Source organism: Cryptomeria japonica, chromosome 2 (assembly GCF_030272615.1).
Source record: "Cryptomeria japonica chromosome 2, Sugi_1.0, whole genome shotgun sequence".
In the NCBI taxonomy this organism is placed as follows: domain Eukaryota; kingdom Viridiplantae; phylum Streptophyta; class Pinopsida; order Cupressales; family Cupressaceae; genus Cryptomeria; species Cryptomeria japonica.
The window spans coordinates 541,933,220-541,951,695 of NC_081406.1; the positions used below are offsets into that span (position 1 = coordinate 541,933,220).

General features: G+C 36.6%; 1 protein-coding gene across 9 annotated transcripts in view; it reads left to right on the forward strand.

Moving 5' to 3' along the window:
- Window positions 1-2,790: 2,790 nt before the first annotated feature.
- Window positions 2,791-18,476, forward strand: part of LOC131066782 (uncharacterized) — a 29,239-nt gene continuing 13,553 nt past the window's right edge. Inside the window, exons 1-2 of one of the 9 annotated variants that reach the window (XM_058001627.2) lie at window positions 2,791-3,078; window positions 5,076-5,313. In XM_058001627.2, coding sequence (XP_057857610.2) covers window positions 5,188-5,313 — 126 coding nt within the window. In that variant the 5' untranslated portion in view covers window positions 2,791-3,078; window positions 5,076-5,187. The other 8 variants (XM_058001630.2, XM_058001625.2, XM_058001628.2 and 5 more) reach the window with 8 other exon arrangements.

An 18,476-nucleotide genomic window follows, 5' to 3' on the forward strand; every position in this document is an offset into this window, starting at 1 on the left:
CTCAACCATCCATTGCTCCACTTTTCCTATAAATAGAGCTCACATTCCTCATTTTCAAATCCTCAAACATTTAGCATTCATAGTCATAATCCTGAAAACTTGTATGCATTTAATCTATAGTCAATTTTAGAGAGCATTTTAACCTAAAATCACTAATATATTGTCATTTTGGACTAAAGTAAATCTCAGTTCATTTCATAGCATCTCATATTTAGCTTATTTTTACACTTGCATAGCATAAGTTTAAAAACATTTTGAATCTTGAATCTCCATAAGACATCCATAGTGCAAAAAGCTGCTGAGAGCTACACTAATTTGGAACTTGGAGAGGAGAGGAACAAGGGAGAAGGAGCTAAGAGCATGGTAAAAGGCATTTGGAGATGCCTTGTTGTATTTGCTTCCATAGTTAAATATTTCATCATGTTTTTTAGTGTCTCTTTTGGTATGCCTGCTTAGACTTGTTTTTGGTTGATTAACACTAACTTTTGTCTTTGTTTCTTGTGTTTTTGTGTGTTATACGACCACAGGTTCTAGTCTAACATTGTCCATTTTGCAGAGCATCAAGATGATTCGGAGTTGCTCTACAAAAACTGCCAAAAGTAGCAAGGGCCAGGGTGCCCCTCTTGGTCCTTCGAGATTTTCAAGCACCGAAAATGGTTTTTCATCTCTGTGTCTAAAGCTTATCTTGAGAGTTACAACTGCGTACTTGTTTTTCTACACACAAAAGAAAAGAGAAATATGTTGGGAATAGGGGCTTGCCTTTAGGTCAAACCCCAGTTTTGGAATTAACTAAGTGGTTGAAATAATGTAATTGAAATTACTGAAAGTAGAAATCCTCTTCTTTGAGGGGATGTTGAATTGATTGAAAATGAAATGCTTATACCTCCTTGTGAAGTTTTGCTTTCCTCCACATGGAATTAGGACTCCATGAATTAAAATGATGATCTCCTCTTCAATACTTGAAATCTTGACTCTATTGCTACTCCAAAGCTTGAAGGAAAACATGAAATGCTCAATTTCTCTTGAATGCTTGACTGCTTGATCTTTTTTATGCTTGAAGACCTCTTGTGTGTGCATCCTCTATCTTCAAACAGGAGGGGAAATCCCTCTCATATACCTGCCTGTTAGATTAACTGACTAATTTGCAGACATGAGCTGACATGGAGGGGTTTTTTCCCACTCAAATTTGAGATGGGTTAAGGGGTCCAAAATAGGTCCCCATTAAGGAGGACCAAGGCACCACACCCTAGTCCTAGCGAGGACCATGGTACCACGCCTTGGTCTTGCCCTATTTTGGGGTAGGATCAAGGTGGCATGTGAAGTGCACTTTGAGTTAGATGATGTTTTTGACATGTATGAGCATAATCAGGTCTCCAATCAGGCCAAGGGGCGCAAACACTAAGGCAAAGACCCAAATGCGATAAAAAAATGCAAGGGGTGCAATTTTAGGACGCTACAGGGCTATATATTGATAAGTTAGAAGAATGACTAAACAATACTAGTAGAGGAGTCCAGTTGGCTAATTATGTCATAAAGCTACTTCTATATGCAGATGACCTCACCTTAATTTCTAAATCTGCAAAGGGTTTGAGAGAACACCTGAAGATGCTTGAAGCCTTTTGTTTAGAAGTAGGGATGCAAGTGAATATTAGCAAGACCAAAGTTATGATCTTCTTTTTGAGAAGAAATAAAAAGATGCAAGATGATTTTCTTTTTGAAGGCAGTTTGTTGGAGGTGGTGAACGAGTACAAATATCTTGGACTCGATTTTCACAACAAGCTTACTGGGAAATGTGTAGAGTAAAAAGAATTCAATGTGGATGGAAAGCATTGTACTCGCTACAAAATAGGTGTAGAAATATTGAACTTTGGGATTGGAAAAGCAAGAAAATGCTTTTTGGTTTGCCGGTCACTCCAATGATTCTATACAGATGTGAAATTTGGGGCAACAATATGTTAGATAAAAAATAGAGACATCTGGATAGGATTCAAAAACATCTAATCATAAGTAGTTTCAAAATTAAAACTACTGTTCTATATGAGATTCTATTGGCAGAAATCGACACCTATCCCTTGGAAGCTTTATCGATGGGTTGTTTGGTAAGCTATGTAAAGAAAACTCAAAATATGGAAAAACATCGTTGGCCTAAGTTGATTATGGAGGGAAGACTAGATAGAAGGAAGAACACATGGATGAAACAAAATGACAAATGGATGAAAAAATGAGACATGAATATGCAAGAATGCCCAGACACCAATGAAGGAAAAATTAGAGAGCAAGTTATGGACAAGACAAGATGGATGTAAAAAGGTCTACTATATCACAAAATTCAACCCCACGGGAGATCATGAAGAAAAAGCCTACATAGGAGCAAATATTAAATGGAAAACAAAAATGCTAATGGCTCAGTTAAGAACCTGCTCTCATTACTTGAGATGTGAAACAGGTAGATGGATGATACCTCAAGAAGTGTGGGGAAAGAGGATATACTTATTTTGCAACGCAATAGCAATAGAGATAGAGAGACATTTTGTTTTGGAATGCCTAGCATATAGTGACATTCAAACCATTTATAAAGATATTTTGAATAAAAACAATTTAAACATTTTGTTCAAAACAACAAAACTCGAAAAAATAACATAGAAAAACAGATCTTAAGGAAAGGTTACATGTAGATTAAAGTCGTGATGCCCTGATTTTATGAGACGTGTGTTATATGTGGTCTCATAAGCTGCTTTGACCTTATGAAGGTTATTAAAATCCTTTCGTTTCATCCACCATAGAATTGCTGAGATGACATGAATTTTTTTATTATTTTTGATCCACGTGACAGTCCGCTTGAATCCACGAAATTAGCCCGTTCCACGATAATAAAATTGTCTAAAATGGCTTAAATAACTCTTGTCCGAAACGCACACTCCAAGCTGTCGGGAATGAATCAACACCTCACAGGTTTACAGTCTTCAGTTATTTGAGGTCTTCTATTGAATCCAAAGATTTGTTCGGACGAAGTCTCTCCAGCTGTCCGATTTGCAACACTTCCACAACTCTCCACTTAGCAAGTTGCATGCCAAGCAGGTTCGAACCTTGTGCCTTCTACATTTTTGCCCTGTGTACTGCACTTTGTTTTCTCCGCGGATTTTTTTAAATACTATTTGTATTTTGATCTTTGTCTCTGTCGCCAATTTCCGAGTTAAATTCTATAAAATAAATACATGTTGTTAAGAGCCTTTTTTTCGAGGCAAAATTTGAGAATTTAGTTTTGTGTAGAAAGCCACTAAATGCTCGCAATCAAATTTTCTTCTTTAACTCTGCGCAAGATTTCTGATATGTGCATTTTCATCGAAGGTAAAGTTATGCGCACTGTTACTGTAATTAGATAAATTTTACATATCCGCGTTACTTATCCAAGGTATCCTGGTGTTAGGGTTTGTGATTTATCGTGGGGTTTGTATTTAATAGTATTGAAAACTCCTCCGAATTATCCCTTACTCTTGTTGTTCAGTTGATATTTGCATTTTATTGTAGCAGTTATAACTGGTTAACTGGAAAAATGTAAGTTGTCTGACATTTTGGTGACATCTACGAGCAAATCCCACAGTGGTGTGTCGTACATTGGGCAAGCTTTAACCCTCGCTTGCGAAGGTCTTGAAAATATAAAAAAAATTAAGCCCTTCACCTAAGTATATGCTTCGAGGTTGCGTAACACTATAATCGATTTAACTTGCTTGTGAGCTTGTCTCGTTCTTTGACGGTGTGTATTCTTAATAGTTCGTGAAGTAGTTTGGTTTACTGTCAACAAATTGATGATAGGGCTTACGAGTACAAATTAATTGGAAGGATGGTAGAAAAGAGGGGAATACACTATTTCATTTGTAAACAAAAAAAAGGCACATATTGCATTTATTGACATAGTTTTGTAATTTATACTCAAAATTTATATTGTTGGTGTTCATACCATAACAAGTGTGATGTCAAATTGTGCCATGCTTATTGAAATGTTACATGTTAGCCACCAGTCTAGACCTTTCTTGTTTCAACTACGCCAGTTAAATCAGTAAGCAGATTCACATTCTGTTGCTGTTTGGTTGCTTGGCAGTGAAGATGGACAACGGGCTTTAGCCTTTGATTGACATAGAGCTTATGCAGAATACATACGATGTATACATATTGCATAATGATGCACTGATTTTGAATGATAGGAGATATGAATGGATGGATGATTGAATATGAAATTGACAATGCTGATTATATGTGTGATTAAAGGTTACATGGGCACGGTATTTACCTTACTGTGTATTAATTTTATGAATAAATTTTTATATATAGCTCACAACTTTTTATTTTTGGTGGGCCTATGCAGGGTACATTTAGGACCCTTATACTTGTATATCGATTTTCCTTGTTTAATTTTTCGAGTTTTATAAGTTTCCTTATCCATGATTTCATTTGTAAACAAAAAAAAGTAAGTGTAAATGCATTTATTGACTTAATTTTGTCATTTATCCTCAAAATTTATATTATTGGTGTTCCGTGTTCATACCATAACAATTGTGAAGTCAAACTGTGCCGTGCATATAATTGTTACATGTTAGCCACTAGACCTTTGTTGTTTCAACTACGCCTGTTAAATCAGTAAGCATATTCACATTCTGTTTGCTGTTTGATTGCTTGGTAGTGAAGATGGACAATGGGCTTGAGCCTTTGATTGACTTAGAGCTTATGTAGAATGCATACAATGTATGCATATTACATAATGATGCACTAATATTGAATTATAGGAGATATGAATGGATGGATGATTGAATATGAAATAGATAATGCTGGTTATATGGGCGATTAAAGATTACATGGGCATGGCATTTACCTTACTGCGAATTAATGTTACGATTGAATCATTATATATTATTTAGGACCATAGAAATCTATAGCTCACAAATTTTGATTCTTTGTTGGGCTTATGCAGGCTACATTTAGGACCCTTTTACTTGCATATCGATTTTCCTTGTTTAATTATTCGAATTATAAGTTTTGAATGAGTTACCAAATCTGTGCTCTTGTTTATGTATATGCAGGATTTAAAGGCAGTCTAAGTTACTAGTCACGAAAATTAAGTTTTAGCTTCTCATGTAAAGGTTGTATCTATGCTCCTTTCTTGCTTTGCTTCTGGGTTGCAGATGCCTTGGAATGGACAAGGTCACGGATTCACCGTCTTCATGGGAAGATCTGTATAGCATTAACTTGACTCCGAAAGAGATATTTGTAAAACTCAGGAAACAAGTTGAAGGCCATCAGCTTGGTCTGAACTTTGAGGTACTCTCATGGTAACACAACTTTATAGCATAATTATTGGCTACACTTACATTTATAAAACTCGTGATGACACAAAATCGTTACCGCAAAGCCTATTTCTTCTAATGTTTTTGAGATTTAATTCATTACAACCTGCTTATTGTGTAAAGCCAATGTTCATGTCTTTATATCACTGTAGTGATAACATGAGGAAATGCTTGCTTAAATTTTATTTATTATGGGAAGTTTGCTCGGTTAGTTTTGCTTTCTTTGAGAGGCATTTTCAACTAGATTTTGGATTCCACATGTTATATTATTCTATTTCAATTTAATAATATGCTTTTGTCCATATTTAATAGTTTTCTATAGATTCATGATTAATTCTAAGTTTTCTCTGCCATTTAACTTACAAGGTTTGTCTTAATTAGCTGATTTTTATGTCCATATGGCATATGTGTTAAAAGTGTATTTTTTGGCTCCCTGGGTCATGATTATAATCCTTACATCATCTCACCATATTGTGGGTACAAGTAATTTCTATTCTTGTCTTTTTAGAGTCTCTATTCGTATTCAATTAATTGACCCGATTAAATTTGATTGGAAACGTTCTTAAAACAATGAATTTCAATCAATGGTGAAATATGAAAGTTGTTCAGAGGTCTATAAATGTTACAGATGGTTTTAAGGTGATCTGGATACCTTACACTTTGTTGTCAAAGATGACTGAAGCAGGTTCTTAAGAAAACCAAGAAAAAATGAGCAGTGACACAACTGCAAGCTGCAGCAAGGGGGCAAATGTGCAGGTGTCATGTCCGTTGTAGAACTCCCATGGTTTTGCCCACACGTGCCATATTTGACAAGGAGAAATGGACAATTAGGGTAACAACTACAAACAGAGTATTCTTGGCCTTTGTGCTTCTTGTTTCAAGCCCAAACTTGATGTAGATGTATAACTACACCCTTAGGGGTCATTGTAAATCATCTTTCTGATTCAGTTCTTCTTTGTTAAGTATATAGGGAGCTGAATGCAAAGGAGGAGTACCTTTGAGTAACTTGTAGATTGCAAGTGTTGGGATAGTATGATGTAGATGTATAACTACACCCTTAGGGGTCATTGTAAATCATCTTTCTGATTCAGTTCTTCTTTGTTAAGTATATAGGGAGCTGAATGCAAAGGAGGAGTACCTTTGAGTAACTTGTAGATTGCAAGTGTTGGGATAGTATTGTAAAGGTGATTGGTCTCTTCGAAGACTTAAAGAAGGCAGTAAGCTGGTAAAACGTAGAAGAGATAATGGCAAGAGAAGGCAAGGCATTATACTTATGGAAGTTCTCCAGGGTAATCTTTGAAAAATAAATTGAATGAATGATTCAATAATCAGATAATCTATTCAACAATATATAAGCGTATATATAGAGATTACAAGACGATGTTCTAAATTAAGAACAAGTTGTTTAAAGTGAACTACCAAAAAGCTAAACGCTAAATAAAGCTTAAAAGCTAATTAACTAAAAAGAAAAAGCTAAATGCTAAATAAAGTTTAAAAGCTAATTAACTAAAAAGCTAAATGACCATTAAACAAGGAACTAAATATAGGTGACTAAAATATAATTAAATATTCTAATACCCTCCCTTAATGGTCATTCTATCTACTAACTACCCTACAGAAGACACTGCAAGTCTTTTGATCACAAATGAAAAGAACACTCTGCTGCAGTGGAGACCCTCCTTGGATCTGAAAAGTGTTAATGACCAAGAATACCAAAATCCATCCAACCTGATGTTGGGTAACCAAACTGAAACCTAAAACCATGATTTTGAGGAAAAACTGTCAAACCCTCCAAAACTGAAGATACAAATCATCATTTTTGTGGAAAAAAATGTAAAAACCCTTGAAACGATTTTTGTGGAAAAAATCGAACAAAACCCTGAAACTTTGCATGGCAAGACCCAAAACACCACATGGTAAGACACCAAACATCACCTGGTAAAACATCAAACATCATGCAGGAAAACACCAGACAACATCACGTGGTAAAATGCTAGATATCACGTGGTAAAACAACAAATTTCACGCGACAAAATAGCAGACATCATGTGGTAAAACAACACTCCCTGATTTTTGAGGAAAAATCAAGCAAAACCCTCCCATGATTTTTTCCCATAGACAATTTTTGAGGAAAAATAAAGCAAAACCCTCCCTTGATTTTTTTTGTGGAGAAAAATCAGAAAACCCACAGATAACTTTTCAGGAAAAAATCGTGAAAACCCTCCCATGATTTTTTGTGGCTGGGACCTGTAAGACGAAGTTTGGCCTAAATCAATTTGATAAAGGTAACGATATCCAAATATCGTGAACATGCACTGTTTCCAGGTGTTGTGGCAAACCTAGTGAAAGCATGAGATAGAAGAATCTGATTCAAAAATCAGAATAGAAGCAGTTGCACAAAAAATCTGAAACCTTGGAGGAGAATTCTGGCACGAATTCTAAGGTGCGAATTTCGAGGTTTGGAAGAAACCCAAAAATTAAAATTTTCTGGAGCCTAAATCAATCTGATAAAGGTAACGATATTCAGATATCATGAACATGCACTGTTTCCAGGTGTTGTGGCAGACCTAGTGAAAGCATGAGACAGAAGAATCTGATTCAAAAATCAGAATAGAAGCAGCTGCACAAAAAATCTGAAACCTTGGAGGAGAATTCTGGCACAAATTCTAAGGTGCGTATTTCGAGGTTTGGAAGAAACCCAAATATTAAAATTTTTTGGAAACTTAAAATAGCATAAACGGTGCCCAAAAGACAGCAAAATTCTCGACCTCCACATAATTAGTAGAAAATCGCTGACTGTTTAAATTCCAAGGCAAATTCGCGGGTACAAAATTTGAGGCACGGAAAACAAGGCACCCAGAAAAATTTGAGACCAACCCAAAAAAGCTCTTGAAAAACCCACCAAAAATCTGAAATCAAAATGCAGATCCGACAGTTAAAAAATCGAGGCACGGAAAATGATGCGCCCAAAAAAATCTGACAACAACCCAGTTGAGGTCTCGAAAAACCCACCAAGAATCTGCAACCAGAATAAAATTTCGACTCGAACTGAAGGGTCAAAACCCTAGTCGAAAATTGCAAAAACCCTAAGAAAATTTTCAATTTGCAAAAAAAACCTCTATAGGTTGCAGGCCCGAAAATCTCCAGAACCTTAAAAAAAACATGAATTGCTGCCCAACACAGAAATTCGCCCACAAACTAGAAACCCTCAAAAAGCCTTCTAAAAAGTAATATCGTTTTTTTAATTAAAAAACAATAAAAAAAATCTGGAAAATATTCCAAAAAGAAGGGCATGAATTTTTATTAAAAAATTTGCCAAACTTTAAAGAATCTCATTGACCCGCTCTGATACCATGAAAAATAAATTGAATGAATGATTCAATAATCGGATAATCTATTCAACAATATACAAGCGTATATATAGAGATTACAAGACGACGTTCTAAATTAAGAACAAGTCGTTTAAAGTGAACTACCAAAAAGTTAAACGCTAAATAAAGCTTAAAAGCTAATTAACTAAAAAGAAAAAGCTAAATGCTAAATAAAACTTAAAAGCTAATTAACTAAAAAGCTAAATGACCATTAAACAAGGAACGAAATATAGGTGACTAATATATAATTAAATATTCTAATAATCTTGTGTTGATCTCTGTTTCAATTAATGCACACAAGTATCTACATTCAACCTGGCACTGAAACAAACTCATTTGTAGAGCATATGTCAACTGTTTTTTTAAGCATTTAATGGGAGAACATGAAATAAATCATATAATTTGTTAATTGGAAAGATAAAGATTTGTATTGGTGAATTTGTTATGAATTATCTATACTAATTATGAATCGTCATCTATACTAATTATGAATCGTCAAATAATGTGAAGATTCTTAATAAAGTGCATAAAATGGTGAATTATATTCAATTTCTAATTCATCCTGATCTAATTCTCACTCTTATTTAGGTTAAAGGTTCCATTCAACTTTGATATTTGAACGTCAAAATCCCAGCTAACGTATTTAGCCAATCTTGGAATTTGTTGTTACCATTTAGTCGGAGATACTCTTCATCAATTTGAATATGATAGCATTCCCTTGGATTTACCTTTGCAAAGTTCTATCTATTTTTTTCAACCACCTGCCATCCTTTCCATGCTGTAATTGGGCAGTAAATTAGTCTAAAACAATAGTGATATCAGTTTTCTACAATCCATGATAAATCTTTGTGCTGTTTCTGGATTTGATTTTGTGTGATCCATCATTAGGATAATAGAGAGCTCAGGAGTGTAAAATAGTATCTTTAAACAGTATGATGTATTGGCTTTAAAATTATATTGTATGGTGGACATTCTGTTGATTTCTTCTTGTTCACATTGATGCTTTTGTTTGCTGGAGGGTGGCAGGAGGCAGTGCTGGGAGGAGGGGAGGGGGATGAAGGGGGAACAGGGAGGATGTAGGGCACACTTGTCTTGAAAGGTGGTCAAGTTACAGTAAAAAATTTGAACCACTAATCAAGTGGATCATTTGCAACTAAATATTGAATTCTAGTGTGTGTCCAAATAAGCCAACTTCACTGTTATAATACAAGATACTGGCTTCAAGGGCCTCTGTTTGATATCTTTAACCCCTTCAGCTGGATGAGAAGTTCTCTATAAGTGGTGCATGACCTGCTACCTGGTGCTTTAGGAGCTTGCCAGATGTTTCAATTCCATCTGTAGCTTGTTTGCTTCGAAATAATTCTGGAAGAAACAGGAATAAGTTGCTTCCCTCTTAAAAAGGATATCAAAAAATTGTTAATGATCACACAGCTTACATCCTTCCATATTTTTATAATACTTTCACTCCCATGGTAAGCTAACTTAGACTAGCATAAAATGTGGCTGACAAAGGTGTAGTATCATTTAGCAGTGCAATAGGCCAGCTTAATGGGAAGTACAAAACAGACCATGCCTGTGGAAGAGGACAAAACCAGAATAAGTGTAGTCCAAATACTTCTCTTTTGTATAGAGGAAACTGGGGTCAGAGATGCCCTCTACTTGTATGTTGTGGATAGATAACCTATATGTAACTATTCAAACAAGACCTTTACTCTTTACAAGGGGAGTCTTACAGAGTGTATGAAATCTGTGGGACCATATAGATGCAGAGGCAAAGGGGCTCTATCTGATGTTTGGTTGATCTACAAAGGCAATGGTGTTAGAATTTGTCATAAACAACAAATCTACCGAGGAACAATCAACAAGATGACACTAATTGAATGCACAAAAAAGAAAAGAATAACAGCATTCTACAATTTGTATCTAAATTAAGTAAAACTTTGTATTGTTCATAATCAGCATTATTGTTAGTCTCAGTTGCTGTTATTTGAATATTTTGGGTTTAATTACTTGGGAAATTTAAAAAAACTCATAAAAATCCAGAAAATCCATAATTGGGACATTACACTATAGACTCTGCAACAGAAGTTGTCTTTGTGAAAAATATCAGCTTCAGTGCATGGTCAGAAGCTGGAAGATAAATTTATATCTGATTGGACACTGTCTAAATCTTCATATCTGCAATGACAAAATTCAGGTTGTTCAAATTTTGCATGACAGATTGAATAAAAATGCTGGTTTGACTATTTTGAAAAATGTGAAACATCATCAGAGGAAGGCAAAGACAATCTTTGAGTTGACTATTTGGAGAATTGTGAGTTGTGAAGAAAACTACTGTTTTTCCTTTTAAATGTGTCACCAATCACCATAAATGGCTAATGACCTGTTGATTTTGTTGGCTTATGAATGAAACATTATAGGATGATAAAACAACTTCTTGTAAATGTCATTTAGATCAAGAAGTCTCTAGTTACAATAATCTTTGATTTTGGAAGTCATCGAGCTGTAACATTGGAGTTCATGATGGAGCAAGCACTTAGCTCCATACTTTCTAGGGTGGTTCATAGAAAATGCAAACCATGTAGTGAAACAACTATGTACTATTAATTTACAACTTCTGAGGAGTAAACTTATTAGGCTGATTCTGTTTCTATTCCATTAGATGCGTGTAATGCAATCTTTGTGAGAAGAATCTTTAGGCTGTAAATGTTCAATTTCAATTGAGTAGATCAATAACAGTTGGAGAAATATGGTCATGCATATTGAAAACAGCTGTAACCACTGGCATTGGTCTTCATGGCAGAGGTGGAATTATTGATTAACAGCCCTTGAATGCCCATGCTTAATATTCAAGGAATGAATCAAATTGAGCATGTGTTGCATTGACACATTCAAATTTTGCAGTGTTGGAGGCCTTCCTCACAAAAGTGTTAGTGCACTGTTTAATATACTGATGATTAATGCTTCAAAACATGTTCATGAGCACATATGCCAATCTTGGAACACAAAGAAATCACAACTTCAAGAAGTACTTGAGAGGAGATCAATCACATGTGGTATATCACCCTTTGGGTCTTCTATAGTTCTCATACCAAAAAGGACAACATGTGGATTAATCACAAGTAGCATATCACCCTTTGGGTTTTCTATAGTTCTCATATCAAAGAAGGATTACACGTGGAGAATATATGATGAGACTCACTCGTTCCAGTGATTTGTCATTCTTGCAAATATGTACGCTTGTCCCTGTTCACTAGAGCCCCTTCTTGACTGCAAGTGCATATGGTTTTATAAACCATATATTGAATACACTGATGGACACTGGATCTTGGAAGCTTTGCATGTGCTTGGTTTATCTTGTTGGTATGCTAATGAAGAGTGTACAGCACAAATTTTGGCTTATATCTTCCTTCTTTCTTTGCAGTTTGTGTCTTTTGTACTTAGTTTTCTATGAGCTGTATCAGCATGCATAGAGTTCCAATTCTCCTTAAAGCGTTGCGTTTTTATACTTGTAATTTGGTGGAAGTAGACTATTGTTGATGTATGTTTTATGCACATGACATTTCAGAATAAAATACCAAGGTAATTTACCCTCTCTTGAACAAGATCACCTCAGATGCTAAGAATGAGATCAACTAAAATGATTCCAAGGTTTCTACATGTCAGGTCTTGACGAGTGGGTAATTCAATGGTCGATGTGAATTGCTGTGTTCACTTGGGGGCTTACGCAAATGTTTGGATTATCATGAAGGTACGGAATAGGTGTGCTGACAACTTAAGATTTATTAATATGGCTTTGGATTTAATTCTTACTAAAAAAAGGGCAAAAGGAATAGGGTTCAGGAAATCTATTCTAAGCCTAGGAATGTAGGAAATGATGAATAGATCTAGTGGAATCAAACTAGGCAAGGTCTCACAAACAGGTATTGACACAAGCTTAGTGCAATCGTCTAAGGTATACTTAAAGATTTTCAGACTATCACCATCAAACGTTGACACCATCCAGGTTGATGCTTGTCAAGGGATGCATAATGGTTGAAGTTAAGCTTACTCAAATTTCCAGTTGACCACACAAGGTGCACTTACCAGCGGTAAGAGGCTAGTGGTATGGATTAGGATTCCACACAAATAAATTCAACAAATCTTTCACTCAATCTAACATACATGAAAATAAATTTTAAACTAAAATTCTAATCTAACTTGGAGGAATTGAGAACTATGAATGCAAACACAACACTTGAAGAGCAAAATCACCAACTATTGAACAATGATTGCAGCATATACCAACAATTCTACAAAAACTCTCTTACAAATGAGAGACAAGGAGGCATATATAGAGTCTTTTACAAAATGGATGGCCAAGATTGATCCAAGATCAATGGCCAAGATCATGCCAACAAAACCCTAGAATTGCCTTAATTAGGGTTTACATAAAAAATGGAGCCACCAACATATGGTCCAATAAAAGATACCTAGTCATCAAATAGAGAATCTTCTAGAAGATTCCTCCCTGCATCTCTCTCTCTCTCTTAGCATACTCCAAGAATCTAGCCAATACTGAATCAAGGTATCTTGCTGTAAATCAATCACGTCCAGTGAATCCGAGCAAGCATCCAAAGTGTTCTCCCAATCTGGCATGAGCATCTGCGAACTGTGAACATGAATCAACAAAGAGACGAAGTCATCTATCTGACTCTTCTTCAAAGAGTCCAATTGGCAAAAATACATAAATTTCATCTTGTCTCTTAATTCGGCTAAGTGTAAACCACTGACATCACTAACATCAACACCCAATAATTCCTCAATCGAGGCAAGGATCTTCATCTGAATATCCTGAATCAATCCCTCCATCTCCATACAACTCGACTGGGCGTTCTCATAAGTTGATTTCTTCACGGCTAATGAACAATACCAGCCATGGAAATCGTATCTGTCTCCACTGTGCACAATGTTCTCGCTGACCAAGGTGGAATTAGGAATCTTCTTCAAAGCCCGGAGGCGTGGAATAGTCTTCTCTTGGATAGGCCGAAATTCTTTCCAAACTCCTTCCAAATACTGGATTCTAAATATGAGCCCTGTTGTCCTATCATATGCGTGGACAAACTGAGTAAGGAAATCATCTGCCTGCTTTCTTGTACTCTCAATCCACTTTTCCACCTCTGAGAGTATCTCTCGTTGCCTCATAGTGTGAATGCATTCCATGGTCAATTGCAATAGGGGAAATAAGGGTGGGATTTTCACGCCTTATCCCTGCAATATACTCTCTAAGTCTAATATTCTCTTCTCTGTACCTTTCTTTCTCCGCAATCTCTCTGTCTAACCTTGCATCGATTGCTTTGAGGTTTTCACCAACCTCCTGAAATTCTTGCTTTTTGGATGTACGACCAAGGGCAACTGAAGTGATATGGAAATCCATAGGAGTAGCAAAGTCCGCTGTCACGCCTGCAATAGGAACAACAATCTGCGCAATCTGCATTCCTGTCTCATCTCTAGCTATGTGCGACAAAATCTCCACTCTCTTGGGTTCTTTCTCCTCAGCACTCCTAGCTAGGTAGTCATCAATGTCATCAATAGGCTGTACCTCTATCATTTTCTTACTTTTCTCCATATTTCTCATTAGCCATTCAGGAATAGCGGCCATCTCCATGCCATCATCGAGACACATTTCTCGATCAAGTCCTCTCAATGCCGAGATAACATCATCATCATCATCAGGATTATTCCTAGTTCAATCGTTTACCTGATTTCCCAAACTAACTTCCAAAAGGACAGTAGGGGATCCCGACTGATCATCATTCTCATTTGGAGGTGCAGATGTCGCTGTGGCATGTAACTCCTGAATATTCTCAGTTGGAACATTGCTAGGTCTCCTTGTTCTGTTATGTTACTTCGATCACTTTGATTGATGAGACACTGAGAGGTGGTGAAGGAATGATAGGTGGAGGAATGATAGTCTTCTGTTTCTTCTTCACCTCCTCAATCTTCTTCTCTTTGGCCTTGACTTCTGCTGGCATGTTCTTCCTTCTCTTGGGAGCTTGACTCTCTTCGTCTGCATAAATCCTGACATCATTGATAGTCCTCTGATCATCCTCGGAAGTAGACTCTTCCGACTTCGTCCTTTCATAAGTGAAGGGAACACCCATATCAACTAACTTATTCATTTGTATATCTACCCATGCACGAGAGAAACTCAAGACCTCTCTCATCAATACATTCAGGTCAATCTCTTCTAATTCTGACCAATTTGGTAATAAGATTGTCTTCTTCATTTCATCCTCATACTGTGGATGCGTATGATCTTTGTCATCTAACACTTGATCAGGAATGAGGAAAAGTCCACACTTCCTCATGAAATCCACTGACATTTTGGATCACATTCTTCTCTTCACTGCTTGCTCGTCCATCAGGTTGGCCCAATAATCTTCTATGTCTACTTTGTGGATGAACTTCTCGCCCCTGATCCTTCCAACTTTCTTATCTGGATCAAATCTTTCTCTTTTCTTATATGTAGCAAATTGATAGAATGCAAGTTCTTCAATGGCAGACTGACAAACCTCTGATGTCTTCCCAACTGAAATAGGGAATGTCATGCCTGCCCTATGCTTCTCTCTTTGAATGACATCAAATTCTAGAAGCTGTCTCACCACTTCCAACAAGATCATTCTGTCAGTCGGATACCTAGGAAGTTTGTAGGGTTCAGATTGAAACCCATGAATCCTAAGGTACATGAAAGTGGGAAATTGAATATACCACGATCCATATTTCTCTATTAACTCTGTTGCCTCGGACAATCTTCTGTGGATTCCGCCTTGCAACATCCGCGTGATGTACATTGTGAATGCATCATTCACTCTCTTATAGTCTTCAATTCTATACATGCTCAACTGGGGGTAGCATTCATGACTCCTGAATTGTCCTTGCCCATTCCCGACTTCGCCTTTGCATATCAATCCTTTTTATGAAATAAACCGTGCAAGCAAGTATACCAAGTAAGAAGTCATGGTGAATGACTTGGACCGCTCGACATTCCTCAGCTGAAAGTCCAGATTGTCACTTATAATCTTAGACCAATTTACCAATGTCCCTCTAAGACAATCCTGGATGAAATAGAACATCCATCCATCGAATATTGCTCCCTGCGGCATCCCCATCACTCTGTTGAGTAGGAATATTAAGTCGCTATACTCTTCTTTGCAGTCTATGCACATGAGTGTCTTGGGAGCCTTGGAATGATGAGACCTAGGCTCAATCATCCACTCTTTGTTTATCATATTCTTACAGGCACCCATCTTCTTCGTGTATCTTTCTATATATTCATCCTTGGTCACATCTTTCATATTTGTTCCGCGTGGAATTCCGAACACCTCAGTGATAGCATCCTCAGCAAGGTAGGCGATAACAATGCCCTTAGGAGTTTTGATCATTCATGTGAGCGGATCATAACATCGTGCACACTCCAGGATAAGCTCACTGCACTGTATGGACTGTGGAAATCTAGCGACATGAAAAATACCACTCTTCATAATGTTTGCATATGCTGGGGAAGGAACCTGATTTCCAACTCCGAACATCCGTTGTCGCATTTGGTCCAAGTCTAGGAAATGCATGTTTGTATCTGTGATCTCCTTCCATCTGGATGAAATCTTGAGCTTTGGATAGAATCCAGTCTCCAACATCTTCAATAGTTCTTTTCTTTCCTTAAATCCGGACTTTGACATCGTACCTGTATGAAGCTTGAAGTTAGACTTAAGAAAATAAATAATACTCTTGATAAAATTCCCGACTTTCTAAAGATTTTAGCTAATTAGAGCATAAAGTCAGGAGAATAATCCATACTCTTTGTAGATTTTGACAATTAGATTCAAAGTGTGACAACACTAGGGCATGGAAACCCTCTATAAAATTCATTAATACCTCCTTATGCTTAGAAAATATGCAAACTAAAATGCAAAGGAGTATACCAGATCAACGATGACTAAGGAAAGGTGTGAAAGGTTGTGTTTTCACACAAGGTATGTTTGAAGACACCTTCCGCAGTCAACAATGGAGGTCACAAATCTGAAGACAACCTACAACTAATAAATTAACTTAAAAAAACATGTTGTAATCCTTAAAAAATATGCACACACTTAACAAAAATCAGTCTTGATGATGAAAATAATTAATTTTGGAAACATAGTTATGGCTGGTAAAAGATAAATTTTTGAGGACAAGCAGCCATTAACACAGTTGCAGACCTTAAGACAGCCTTCTAATGGCCTGAAAATGATTCCAAAATGCCTCCAAATGTTCTCCAAATTTAAATCGCTAAAGTTGCAGCTGGCTGGGCAATAAAAGTTGAGTCTGCAAATTGAATGTACAGCCAACAATGGAGGTCTAAATCTGAAGCAAACTCAGATCTGAAGCAAATGACAGCAAGTGGGGAGGCAAAGGTGGCATCAAACATGCATGGAATTCACCAAAGTAAGCTTCCAGCACTTGCAAAATAAAAATCGAACTTTCCCAGCTATGGCGCCATTTATGAAAATTCTAAAAATGTCTTCAATGTAGCTCAAATCTGCAACAATGGAGGTTTGGAACAACAAGCAATAATGGTAGACAAAATCGCCAAAGTCTCAAACACCAAAAATCGCCATCCTCAACAAAAATCTCCTAACTTGGAAAAATAGAAAAATCTAGGAATGATCTTCAATGTCAGCAATAGAAAGGATTGCCAAGCTAGAAAAAAAATGGAGGAGGAAAGAAATCCTCAATCCAACACTTCACTTCAACACTTCACCACAATTCGCCAATAAGAGAGAAAAATCGCCTTTCATGGAGACACATGGCAGATTTAAATAATAAAATATTGCTGGAGACTCCTTATACTTGCTTTTGCCTCTCACTTTCACCACACAAGCAATGTGGAATAAAACACTTGCTTATATACTTGTTTGGCAAAAACCAACTTGCTTCTAGAAGGGTAAAAACATTAAATGCTTATTGCAAGTTATTTAGTTTTGTTTTTAAAATTTTAAATAATCATTAATCATCATTTAAAAACAATTAAAATGGGGCTCACTCATTAAATATTTCAATTTTAAGTCAAAATTGAGCCTCTAGGGAAAATCGATTTGGGTAGGGATTAAAAAATATCCCATTAAAAATCATTTAAAACGTCAAAAAATCCCCACAAGGGAAAATAGATCCCAGCTTGGATAAAAATCCATGCAAAAACTCATCAAAATGCATACAAAACATGCTGGGGGAAAATCGATGGGGGCATGGATAAAGAATCCGCACTCCAAATTCACTTCATCTGCAAAAAATACTTCCTGGTGGAAATTCGACCTCAGTCTGGATGAAAATCTGGACTTAAAACTCATCAAGTTGCTCTCAGTGGAAAATCAACTTGGGTATGGACTGAGAGTTTGCACAAAAATCCGCATTAACTTATCACAAAACAGCCTGGTGGAAAATCGACCCAGGCATGGAATCATCCTCAACATCATCTGCACTATAGTCCGCACTCCCGGTGGAAAATCAATGGCAGTCTGGAAAAATTTTGACACTTAGCCAAATTTTAACACTTCCAAGGGAAAATCGATCGAGGCATGGATAAACAATGGTGGAAAATCATAGCCAGCATGGATTTCAGGGGAAACCCATGTGTAGTGTGGATTTTGAGTGGGGGAAAAGGGTGGGTAGTGTGGAATATGAGGGGAAAAGGGTGGGTAGTCTGGAATTTGACCTTCTAACCCTTGGAATATGGATTTCCCTTAGGAAT